The following is a 12,579-nucleotide window of genomic DNA, read 5'->3' on the forward strand; positions in this document are numbered from 1 at the left end:
CATAAAAGTCCTCAACTGAAACTCGTCTTTTATTTTAAATGCGAATACTTTTTGTATATTTTAAGTTCTGGTAATTTTATTTAATTTATTAGTATTTAAAGCGTTTTTACATATTAGTTTGTAAGGCGAACTGAATGAAAAAACCTTTAACTTACTTCCGCGTTATCATAATAAAGGTCTCCTCACAAAACAACGAAAAATCGACATGTTTGAGCAAATATAATTTTTTAGTCATTTTTGTGATATTTATAAATACGTGGGTAGATAGAATACACGAAAATTTTACTATTTATAATTATTTACTAAAAAGTAAATAATTACTACTACTTTGTAGTGGGTTTAACTTTTTTTTTTTTTGTTTTTTAACAAGCAATGACACTCCTTTCTGCTTTTTAAAGAGTAAATAATATTTATGGTATTATATAAAATGGATATTCAACAATCCGTAATTAATAGCTCATTTCCATAACTGTTTTGTTTCATAATTATCTTTTGTAGGCTGAGATTACATCAGTAAAATCTCAGACATCAACACAAGCAGAGGATGTTGACCACAGTTACTACAAAAGAAAAACAGATTTTACAAATCTGAAAAAATGACTTTAATTTTGAGTCGAAACAAAACTGGCATATAACAGATTGAGATACATCGTCAAAAAAAGTCACCTTTTGAACAACCACCCAACAATAGGCATTTTTTAAACTGTTCACAAATGAAAGGAAGAGAATAGTGTATATGGTGCAAAATTTAAAAAGCATAAAAAGATAAAACAAGCAGTTGACACACTGACATGAAGGGATCAAGTCAGATTTATCTGAAATGCTGCTCTCAGTCATCAACTGCGAAGTCGAAGGGCTCAAAGTCAGAGCGCACTTGTTTGGCCTGATCCTCTTCCTCTCCTTTTGTAGATTTACACTCTCTCCAGTCGGCACGCATTGGGATGTTCAACAGCGCCTCGCTCGCTAACACTTCCCTGAGGCCAAACAAATAGATACAGCAAAGCAGGTTTTACAAACAGGTCACTCACATTTAAATATCTATAACTTATCTTGATGAACTCTGTCTGTTGAACAACTACCTGCCAAACTGCAAAGGGAAATTTTTCTTGATGCGATAAAACAGCTTGTCGCCTGTATCCAGCTCCACATAAAAGTATGGCGTTCCTGGAGGAGCAATCTGTCATGGGAGATATTAGAGTTAGTCACAGTACATCTTTACACAAAACAGATCTTTTTGGCCTCCGCATGACTTGCTTTCCCTTATTCATGTCATAGATAACTTTACATAGTTGAGCATATCAGAGAGAGTGAAAATGAGTATATTCAGACACAGCACCTAACAAGAGTGCACAAACCCAAACGACGTATGACAAAAATGAAAAGAATGAAAAATAAATGCTTGAAATCCAGTCTGGCCATTTAAAAATGTTTAAATTCTATTTTAGACAGAAAAACTGTAAATAAATGGAATGATTTTTACTGTTTAGACTACAAGAACAAACTACGCTGAGTGGAGTCAGATATGCCAATATGTAAATTTATACAACAACAATAATAATAAGTATAAGTATACATAATAAAAATATTGAATGTAATGAAAAAAACAGTTATATTAACTACACTTAATTTTAAAATAAATTTGCATTACACATTTTTATTAAATTTCTCATAATAAATTAGCACTATATATAAAATAAATGCATACGTTTTACATTATAATAATGTATAGTAATAAAAATATAAAAATAAACTTTACAGTGTACATAATAAACAAGACATTTAATTGAAAAATAATATTTTTATTACACGTTTAAACAAAAATTATATTATTCCATATAATGTAACAAACTACGTAATGTAATAAAAATAACAAGATGTTTAATAAATAAAATATATTATACATATATATACACACACTATAAATAAATAAATAAATATATTAAAAATATTACAAATAATTTATAATATTAATTAATATTATTGTATATAATAAAAAAGTATGTAATGTAATAAAAATGCTATAAATATAAATAGAATATTAATTGACATTGCATACAATAAAAATATCATGTTATAAAATAACAACAAATGGTTATATTAACAATTCATATAATTTCAAATTAAGTATTTTTTACACATTTTTGTTATATTTCTATTGTTAAATTAACTGTATAGGTACAAAATAAACAAACGCATATCATTTAATACATTACAATTTAAAAAAAATGTAAAAATATAATAAACTATTTACATTTTGTGTACATATGTACATAATATAATAAAGAAATTACAATTACAGTATTAATATTATAAATGAATATATATGAATAATAATAAAATACATTATATTAACTGTATATATTAAATAAAATGTATATATTAATAACAAATACATTCTATTAACAGTATATATTTAAGTAAATTGTTTTTATAATATAATAAAGTAGCAATACATTTGTGTTAAAAGTATTATTCATAATAAATAAATTTGAATTAAAAAAAAAAAAAAAAAGTAAAACACAGCTGACAAATGTTGATGTGTTCAGTTTGACAGATGTACCTGTTTGAGGTCTGTATGAGCTGGAATCTCCATCAGTTCCATCTGCTGCTCTTCCGCTTGTGTCATGAATGCCTCCTTGATGTCTTCTGTACTGCACTTCTCCATGGGCACCGGCACTACCTGAGGACGACAAAAGAAGTTTCTGTTAAACCCCCCTGTGAAATGCTTTCTCATATGGATGTCTTTGGAAAATCATGTATTTGGTCATCACTGGGAACACGTCCCTCAGAAATGGTTATTCGTCAGCGCAGACGGGCTGTCCATCTGCTCAGACTTAAACTGATGAAATAATGTTGAAGTCTGTGATTGGTGGAAGGCTGGGGATCTCTCACACTCTCCACGCTGCTATGAGCTTACCAGACTCTCTTATTCATGTATGTGGTGCTGCTTAGACTGACCTGGGATCTGTACAGGTCAGTCCATTCAGGCAGACTCCACAATCTTGTTATGAATGACAATATTTTGTATAGACCTGTAGCTGAAGGTGCTGGCTGCGGTAGTTCCTCTCAAACAGGACGCACCGCCGGCCTCTGCTTTTACAAAACTTCTTGACAGCACTCTTGTATTTCTCCATCTCTTCAACTACCTCCGATGCCAAATCCACCACGGACTGATAATGTCCGATGGGCAGCAGGAGAACATGGTCGGGAGTGAGACCACCCTTAGCAAGAGCCATGTAACACTGGAAACAATAACAGAATGGAAAACAACAGACGATGTATTAATATTTATCAGCTAATACATTTTTAAAGCTTTCTAAAGTGACACTGGGCTACAGAATACACTCACATGTGTTCCGATGCTTATGACCAAGTGCTTCTCGACTTCTGGACTCGCAAGGCAGAACCAACAGGGTCCGGTCGGCTGTGCTGTAATGAGAGAAGAGCAGAGCAAAATTATTCCCAAAATCAGAGTTATGCTTAATGCTCCTACATAAGGTAATAAAAATAGTCCAGTTGAATCCATTAGACCAGCGCGGGGAGCGAAAAGCGTGCAGGTAAATGTATTTACGGGGTTTTCGGGGCTGTTTGGGATAATTAGGTCTGTCTCCATCTGTGTGTCTTTTCCTGCCCTGTTGACGTTGCTGGTGCTGTGGTTTCTTTTCGCCCAGATCAAAAAAGAACTGGGAAGGTGGTTCCTCCTGAACAAAAAGGAAGTTCAAATGAATGTGCTGTATCATGCTTTTCCACAAAAATGGAAGCAGCACAACTGCTTTCAACATTTATAATAATAAAAAAAGTCTCTTTAGAATTTTAACATATTAGAATGTTTTCTGAAGGATCATGTGACACTGAAGACTGGAGTAATGCTGCTGAAAAATCAGCTTTGCATCACAGGAATAAATTATATTTAAAATACATACAAATAGAAAATAGTTATTTTAAATTGTAATAATAAATGTATAAAATTACCCTATTTTTGATCAAATAAATGCAGCCTTGGTGACCTATTTTTAAGTAAAAATTGTACACACAAACCTCTGCGTCTGCCATAGAGGGTGGCGGTTTTTCTTTCTTCCCATCTTTCATAGGTTTCCTGTAGGGATTCTCTGTGACATCCTGAGGTTGCTTGACTAACTCTGCGGGGTCCATGTTTTTCATCGGGACAATGTTGAATGCATACAAATACTATGAGAGAAGATCAAACAGTTAAATCACACATTCAGCCTCTATTTGCCTCAGGTCTTCATTCAAAATCAAGCATTACTTGGGGATGCGAAGATGTTAAAATACACTGCCGTTCAAAGGTTTGGGATCAGTAAGATTTTTACTTGTTTTCTTAAAAAAACAAACAAAAAGAAACTTTTATGCTCATCAATGCTGCATTTCTTTGATTAAAAATACAGTAGTAACAGTAATATTGTGAAATATTATTACAATTTAAAATAATTGTTTTCTAATTTATTGTATTATAGAATGTATTTTATTCCTGTGATGCAAAGCTGAACTTTCAGCATCATTACTCCAGTCTTCAATGTCACATGATCCTTTAGAAATCATTCTAATATGCTGATTTATTACACAACAGTTTTGCTGCTTAATATTTTTTGGAACCTGTGATACTTTTTTTTTTTTTCAGGATTTTTTAATGAATATACAGTTAAAAAGAACAGCATTTATTCAAAACGGAATTTTGTTTCCAACACTGATAATAAATCAGAATATTAGAATGATTTCTGAAGGACAATGTGACACTGAACACTGAAATAATGGCAGATGAAAATTCAGCTTTGCGTCACAGGAATAAATTCTATTTTAAAGTGTATTAAATTTGAAAACCGTTATTTTAAATTGCAATAATATTTCACAATACTACAGTTTTTTTTCTGTATTTTTTATCAATACTATTTAAAAAAAAAAAAAAAAAAAAACTTACCAATCCCAAACTTTTGATAGTGCAGTGCAATTAGTACTTAAAAGTAATTACTAATATTAAGTAATTAGTTTCACGTAACGGGTGATATTAAAGTTCTATTTTGTCCATAATGTAAAAAAACGCTAAAAACTAAAAATCAACACTACAAGTGAATTCAGGCATCACAATATTATAACACGCAGAATGAAAATGGATGTTAAACTTGAGACTGGCTAACAATTAAATTTAAGTGTTAATAAATGTTTGTTTTTAATTATGACCTTAAACAGTGCTGTTATTGTTAACGAAGACTAGGGCTTTTAACATGTTGCTTTTCATAAATAGAGCTGAAATAAAACATAGCAACTGAAAATAAGTTCTAAAATTGCTAAAACTAACACTGAAATAAAACTAATATTCAAAAACTAAAGACAAAAAGCACATAACAAAATTACTAAAACTTTACCCCCCTCCAAAAAAACAAACAAACAAAAAAAACAAAACACAACACACCTTCTTCTTGGCAGGGTTGTTGACTGTTGCCAGAGCAATGAATCTACTGACATGCTGAGCATTCTCTTGAAGAACCACATGATTCCTACAAAATGTACATACAGATTTTGTAAGACAATTATCATTTAAAAAGCAAAACACATCCTGATGCTCTAATACCATACCTGTAGGGCAGCCTCTCATAATGCACCGCTTCCAGTCCCGCAAAATGGTAGCGGGGCTTCAGCTTGTCAGCGAGATCTGCGATGGATGAAACCCCACAAAACTTAGTATCAGTTTCCTACAAAAGAGCAAGAAAGTAAAACACCCTTGAGCACACAATCAGAAAAAAACAGCAAAACTGATCAAAATGTAGTTAGGAACAGTTCACCCAGTCATTAATTACCCATCCTCATGTCATTCCAAACCCATAAGAGCTTAGTTTATCTTCAGAACACAACGTAGGATAATTCAGATGAAATTCAAGAGCTTTCCGAACCTTCACAAACAGCAAGTCTTGCTGTCTTTGTGCACAAAAAGTATTCTCACAGCTTTGTAAAATTACAATTGAACCACTGATGTCACATGGGCTATTTTAAGTTTCTGTACCTCGATCATGCTAGTAACCTTGCTGCCTATGCATATTCAGAAAGCTCTTGGATTTCAGAAATATCTTAATTTCTGTTCTGAAGATGAATGAAGGCCCGTTTGGAACGACATGAGGGGAGTAATTAATAACAGAACTTTCATTTTTGGGTGAACCATCCCTGTAAAGGAGCAGGGCATAGCACTGACGGGACTGTTTCCATACTGCCATACGCCTCGAGGCCACTGTGAGCTCAGGAGAATGTCCACTCCTCGAAATTTGGAGTTCGACAGCAGCGGGGCCGCCAGAGCGGTGATGTCTTTAAATGTGAAGCAGTGTGAAGGAGCAGGCTCCTGCTGAGCTTCTCTGCCACTGACATAGGCGATCTGAAGCCCAGATGCCCCTGTGAAAACACCTCTCCGACCTGCACAGAAAAAAAAAAAAACTCAAAGACAAATTGCAAAGATATACATCTTCTACTGATGGAAGGTTGTAGAGCAGTCTTACCCAAACACGTGATGTTTTCTGCCAACTCGCAGCCATCAGAGTTTGGGAAATACTTCACGGTTTCTTGGCTGGCTGCGCCGAGGATGTACGTGTGAATGGGTGCTGAGGGTTTAGAGAAATCACTGGTTAATCAATTCAGTAGTGTGTTTGGTGTGATTAAGAAATGCATTTAAACCTTAAAGGAAACCTTACCCTTTTTTGCACCAGATTTGTATGCTTCCCATTCTGCTTCAGCCTCGGATGTTGTTCCAAAAAATTCCCCAACACACAGCAGCAACTGAAAAACAACAGGGTGAAGTTAAACCCACAACTCTCTGTTTATAGCTTTTAAAAAATAAAGACACACGTGCAGACTCACATCAAATTGCCCGCTCTTTTTCTGAATGGCGTTCACCCGGTTGAACAAAGCATTTATTCTTCCTTCAACGTCACCGCATGCAAGTCTGTGAGGGGATGAAACAAATCAACGTTGGTACACAAAAAAAACACGTGAGTTTACCACACGCACACTGTTAATAATGACTGTAAGTTAAATCACTGCTTAACATAAGCAACGCGTCAACTAAGATTCACATATACCGCTTTTCAACTCAAAATCAACTTACACTCGTAAAGGCTTGTCTCCCATACCGAATAATATATAAATATTCGTCAAAACTCTTAAAATTAACGTCTCTTGTATCTGAGCATTAACGTTAAATTGTGCGTCGACAAAATAAACCCTGTCACAACAGAGAGTGAATCATTTCGGCCGCTTTATGAATATACACCTTTAAGTAAAACTTAGTTTTTTGGCGGTGGTGTAAATTATTAAACACATTTGAGCAACTACCATGTGTAAAGTGTAGAATTTATAAACGCGATATTGTATTATAAACTTAAAAGCACATTATGTTTCTCTCCGGAGGAAATAGAAAAGTAACACGTATTAAGCGTCTCAAGCATGCGCACTATATTCGCAATGTATGCGCTAGCGATTATCAGGTTGTTGTTTAAAACTATCGGTTAAATTATATAGTTATGATGTATGTAACCAAACAACCTGGAATGTGTTTTTCTAACGCGTTATTATAACATTCACATATTGATTAGAAAACATACCTCTGCGCAAAGTTGGGGAGAGCGCGACGCGACGTGACGCAACGCAAACCACAAGACCAAAACAGGAACTGATTTACATTTGAAAACCTGCACAATGTAATAATAATAAAAAACACAACTGCCGTATTGTTCATACAACAACAAAGCTGCGTTTGAACACAGAAATGGATCGCAAATTAGCTAAATGTGTAAATGTGCCAAATTAAATAACCGGCAGATTAATTTATATTTTTTTAAAAAAATATTCCGTTAGTATATGTACGTTAACTAGATTATCCGTTTGTTTGCGTCTGCACTGCAGACCTTGTTTGCAAATTACGTGACTGTTTATGGAATATATGCATGTACATGAGCTGAATGCGCTCAACATTTCCATATATAGGCTTTGGGAAGGATGCGCTTCTAATCACAGCTGAACAACAACCGCTGATCCCAGAACGGCAGACATGACATCCCCCGAGCAGATCATAGAGATCGTTATGGATGACAAAACGTACAATGTGAGTAAAAGCAAGCTGATCGAGAAGAGCGATTACTTCCGTGCGCTGTACAGCTCAGGGATGCGGGAGTCCGCGGAGGATTCGGTGCAGCTGCGGGGATTGAGCGCCCCGGGGCTCGAGCTGGTGCTGGAGTTCATCAACACCTCCAAAGTTCAGGTGGCTAACGAGACTCTAGAGGACCTGATCGAAACCGCATCCTTTCTGCAAGTCACTTCTATTCTAAAACTGCTCCTGTCGGAAATCAAGCAGGAGAATTGCGTCGAGCTCTTCAAGCTCTCTGAAATCTACGGGATGCATGATCTCAGAAATGCTTGTTTGAAATTCATGAGCTGCTATTATCATCCCATGCTGCGCAGGCCGGAGTTCAGGATGTTGCCAGCTCCTCTGCGAGATCAGATCCGAGACATGCGGATGAAAGGCACGGCCAATTTAGTTGCAATAGGGGATTTTACTGACACCTGTCTGGATTTGGCAAATCAGGACGAGCCTTGGTCTATGTTGAGATATGATGAGCTAGAACAACGCTGGAAACCTCTAGCCAACAATCTTCCTTCAGACATGATCAATGTGCGAGGATACGGATCTGCTATGTTGGACAACTACTTGTTTATTGTTGGTGGATACAGGATGACCAGTCAGGAGATCTCGGTGGCCCATTGCTACAACCCCTGCAAGAACGAGTGGAACCATGTGGCACCTTTGAACCAGAAGAGGTACAACTCACTCTAGATTTGTCCATTTTTTATAGTTTGTCCAGATCTATAAGTGCTCTTTTTGTATTTAGATCCAACTTCAAGCTCTTGGCCGTGAGTGGGAAGCTGTATGCGGTTGGAGGTCACTGTCTGAGTACGGTGGAGTGTTATAGTCCAGAGCAGGACTGGTGGACGTGTGTAGCATCTCTGCCCGATCCTCTCGCTGAGTTCTCTGCCTGTGAGTGTCAGGGCATGATCTACGTCATGGGCGGTTATACCTCTAGAGGTGTGTTTTACTGAGAGATGGGTTCTTTCACTTACACACAAACACTTACTTTCTTATGTTCTTGGTCTTATTGTGATTAATTCATCTGTGCGTTTTTCCAAAGAAAAAAATGTGTGTACTTACGTCACTTGTGAAACCTTTTATCCCGTTTTTTTTTTTTTTTAAACTAGATTTTTTTCTAATTTATCAGTACTGACTATCATAGGATATTTGATAATCTTACTTAAAGGAGAAGTCCACTTCCAGAACAAAAATTTATAGATAATGTACTCACCTCCTTGTCATCCAGGATGTTTATGTCTTTCTTTCTTCAGTCGTAAAGAAATTATGTTTTTTTGAGGGAAACATTTCAGCATTTTTCTCTAAATAGTGGACTTCAATGGTGCTCCGAGTTTGAACGTCCAAATTGCAGATGAAATGCAGCTTCAAACGATCGCAAATGCAGTTGTAAACAATTTCATAAAAATAATACAATTTATATACTTTTTAATGTCAAATGCTCATCTTGTCTTACTCTGCTTGAACTCTGTTTTTTTCCGGTTCATGACAGTTAGGGTATGTCGAAAAACTCCCACCTCATGTTCTCCCTCAACTTCAAAATGGTCCTATATCGCTGTTTTACCTTTTTGGTTTAGGGTGTTTGATCTTTTTTGCATTTTCACATTGCAAAGACTGGGTCGGTACTTCAGCAGCGATGTAGGATGATTTTGAAATGGTTTTTAAAGTTGAGGGAGAAAATACGATTGAAGTTTTTCGTCATACCCTAACTGTCTTGAAACAGAATAAACAGAGTTCAGGCAAAGCAAGACAAGTCAAGCGTTTGAGATTAAAAAGTATTTAAATTGTATTTTTTTTTTTATGAAAATAACAATTGTTTTGTTAGATAAGACCCTTCTTCCTCGACTGGGATTGTTTACAACCGCATTTGAGATCGTTTGAAGCCGCATTTAAACTGCATTTTGGAAGTTTAAAATCAGGGCACCATAGCAGTCCATTATATGAAGAAAAATGCAGAAATGTTTTCCTCAAAAAACATAATTTCTTTACAACTGAAGAAAGAAAGACATAAACATCTTGGATGACAAGGAGGTGAGTACATTATCTGTAAATTTTTGTTCTGGAAGTGGACTTCTCCTTTAAGATATTCTAAAAATGTAATAACTTTTCATTTAACACTTAAATTAATCTTTAAAAACCAGTGCCTTTTAAATCGATTAATCACGATTAATCGCATCCAAAATAAAATTCGAGTATACATAACGTGCGTGTGCTGTCTATATATAAATACACAAATCATATATGAATATGAATACATACATATGTGTAAATATTTATTAAATATATATATGTATGTTTGTGTATTTATATATACAGATCAATTTACACAGCACACGCACACAAACTTTTATTTTGGATACAATTAATTGTGATTAATCGATTTGAAAGCACTATTAAAACATTAATTAGAGTTTTTAGCAAATCACAAAATGAACATCTATTTATATATTGTATATTATAAACAGAGCTGGGTAAATTACTCACAAATTGTAGACCATTACTGATTACAGAATACATGAAACTGTAGTTAGTAATGGACTCTAGGTTACTCATTTTAGGTAATGTATTCTGACTGCTTTTTAGATTACTTTTTATGAGCATTTTAAAATGCAATACACTCTAATTACAAATATTTGATTTCTGACCCTGGACTGGAAAACCAGTCATAAGGGTCAAATTTTTAAAATTAAGATTTATACATCATTTGAAAGCTGAATAAATAAGCTTTCCATTGATGTATGGTTTGTTAGGTTGAAAAAAAAAAATCAAAATATTGAGAAAATCGCTTTTATAGTTGTCCAAATGAAGTTCTTAGCAATGCATATTACTAAACAAAAATTCACTTTTGATGTATTTACGGTAGGAAATTTACAAAATATCTTCATGGAATGTGGAATGATTTTTGGCATAAAAGAATGGTTTTGTGATCCAGGGTCACATTTTTAGATAATTTTTGCCATCATCTAACACTGAAAGATTATTAAAATTCTGGCTGATGCTAAAGTTATTTAATAAATATTTACTATGGTCAATAACCTTTAAATGACCAATATGGTACCAATATATTGTGTGTCTGACCATAAAAACATCTTAAAACACACAAAAAAACAACTTACGATTTTTTTTTTTTATGTAATACTGTGCTAATTATAAATAATGCTTATTATAAATGTTGTAATTCATGTTGGACAATAATCCCTCCTCTCCATCAACCTGTCACTCACATGAGATTGCATCTATTAGAAAACAAGAGCAATCCAGACAATTCTTGAAGGACAAAAGTCTGGTCCTACATTTTAGAAGCTGCTTTTCGTCATTTCCCTACAGTGGCTATTGAACCAGAAGTCTTGCCTGTAGGCTTACTTCCACACTGAAAAATAAGGTGGATGCATCGCAATAGTAAAGAAAAGCAACTGCAATTTTCATTTCATGTTGACTTTAAATCACTACATTTAAATATGATCTAAGATTCCATCATCTCAGTGTTTTTCTCTTAATGTCCTACAGATAGAAACACTAATGTGCTGCGCTACTGCCCCGCCTCGGACACATGGTCCGTGTTCCGTTCCTGTTCGGCTCATGTGCGCAAGCAGCAGATGCTCTCGGTGGAGGACACCATCTACCTGGTGGGCGGCTACACGCACGAGCTAGAGCCTGCAGAAACGGGACGGCGGAGACTCAGCCAGACGGAGGACATGCTGACGGTACAGTCCTACAATGTGCAGACGGGGGAATGGTTGCAACTTAAGGAGAACACATCAAAGTCTGGCTTGAACCTCACCTGCACGCTGCACAATGACGGCATCTACATTATGAGCAGAGATGTCAGCCTGCCCACCAGCCTGGAGCACCGCGTCTTCCTCAAATACAACATTTTCTCAGATGCCTGGGAGGCTTTCAGACGTTTCCCAGCTCTGGGACAGAACATGCTGCTTTGCTCACTCTACCTGCCCAATGTCCTATGAGCCGTATCGCTCAATCTCTGGGGATCTAGAGAAGACTGCAGACTTGTTGTAGCGATCCCAGCCCCATCAGAAATGGAGGTTTACCAAAACGGTTTACTAGATCAGAATGATCAACCAACACAAAGAACCTGTAGGACATATTAAAAGAATAGTTTAGACAAAAAAAGTAAAATTCGGTCATTATTTACTCACCCTCAAAATGTGTGACTTTAAAAGAGTGTCTGGAACATTCTTTAACATTCAGCTTCTGAGTTCCATGGAAGAAAAAAAGTCACATAGGTCTGGGTGAGAAAATGACTAATAATGACAGATACTTTTTGGGTAAAATAGTCATTTAAATGACTATTTCTGAATAAAAGTCAACAGTTTGACTTTGATCATTAAAGTCAGAAGTCAAAAAGCTTCAATATTGAAAGGAATAGTTCACCCAAAAATTAAAGTTTGTTGAAAATTCACTCACCCTCAAGATGTATATCA

The 12,579-nt window shown here is 35.4% G+C and overlaps 2 protein-coding genes across 3 annotated transcripts; one reads left to right on the forward strand and one right to left on the reverse strand.

Annotated features, from left to right (window-relative positions):
- Positions 1–584: 584 nt before the first annotated feature.
- On the reverse strand, positions 585–8,366 carry cwf19l1 (CWF19 like cell cycle control factor 1). Of its 2 annotated transcripts, none has more exons than XM_051107784.1 (14): positions 7,106–7,396; positions 6,859–6,943; positions 6,693–6,777; positions 6,501–6,602; positions 6,203–6,417; positions 5,593–5,708; positions 5,429–5,513; positions 4,039–4,188; positions 3,572–3,701; positions 3,350–3,429; positions 3,033–3,242; positions 2,561–2,680; positions 1,080–1,177; positions 585–974 (listed from the first exon to the last, which is right to left on the reverse strand). In XM_051107784.1, the coding sequence occupies exons 1-14, from the start codon at positions 7,126–7,128 to the stop codon at positions 830–832; spliced, it is 1,644 nt and encodes a 547-aa protein (XP_050963741.1). In that variant the 5' UTR covers positions 7,129–7,396; the 3' UTR covers positions 585–829. The 2 variants fall into 2 exon arrangements, with proteins under 2 accessions (XP_050963741.1, XP_050963740.1); XM_051107783.1 differs by lacking the exon at positions 7,106–7,396 and adding an exon at positions 8,138–8,366 and having other exon boundaries at positions 586–974.
- Positions 8,367–8,392: 26 nt separating this feature from the next.
- Positions 8,393–12,102, forward strand: klhl42 (kelch-like family, member 42). Its single transcript, XM_051107307.1, has 3 exons — positions 8,393–8,814; positions 8,886–9,079; positions 11,645–12,102. Exons 1-3 carry the CDS (start codon positions 8,393–8,395, stop codon positions 12,100–12,102), a joined length of 1,074 nt encoding a protein of 357 aa, XP_050963264.1.
- The last annotated feature ends 477 nt before the right edge of the window (positions 12,103–12,579 follow it).

Source organism: Labeo rohita, chromosome 4, assembly GCF_022985175.1.
Source record: "Labeo rohita strain BAU-BD-2019 chromosome 4, IGBB_LRoh.1.0, whole genome shotgun sequence".
In the NCBI taxonomy this organism is placed as follows: domain Eukaryota; kingdom Metazoa; phylum Chordata; class Actinopteri; order Cypriniformes; family Cyprinidae; genus Labeo; species Labeo rohita.

What these genes read in the sequence shown, in the direction of transcription:
- cwf19l1 (XM_051107783.1), bottom strand. Translation starts at nt 8,238, where the DNA reads ATGAACTCCAGCACCAGCTCGAGCCCCGGGGCGCTCAATCCCCGCAGC. An exon ending in CCTCTATGGCAGACGCAGAG is followed by an intron (nt 3,702 to 4,038) that starts GTTTGTGTGTAC and finishes CTTTTTGTTCAG; the next exon opens with GAGGAACCACCTTCCCAGTT. An exon ending in CTCATACAGACCTCAAACAG is followed by an intron (nt 1,178 to 2,560) that starts GTACATCTGTCA and finishes CTCCCATGACAG; the next exon opens with ATTGCTCCTCCAGGAACGCC.
- klhl42 (XM_051107307.1), top strand. Translation starts at nt 8,393, where the DNA reads ATGCATGATCTCAGAAATGCTTGTTTGAAATTCATGAGCTGCTATTAT. An exon ending in GCACCTTTGAACCAGAAGAG is followed by an intron (nt 8,815 to 8,885) that starts GTACAACTCACT and finishes TTTTGTATTTAG; the next exon opens with ATCCAACTTCAAGCTCTTGG. An exon ending in GGGCGGTTATACCTCTAGAG is followed by an intron (nt 9,080 to 11,644) that starts GTGTGTTTTACT and finishes AATGTCCTACAG; the next exon opens with ATAGAAACACTAATGTGCTG.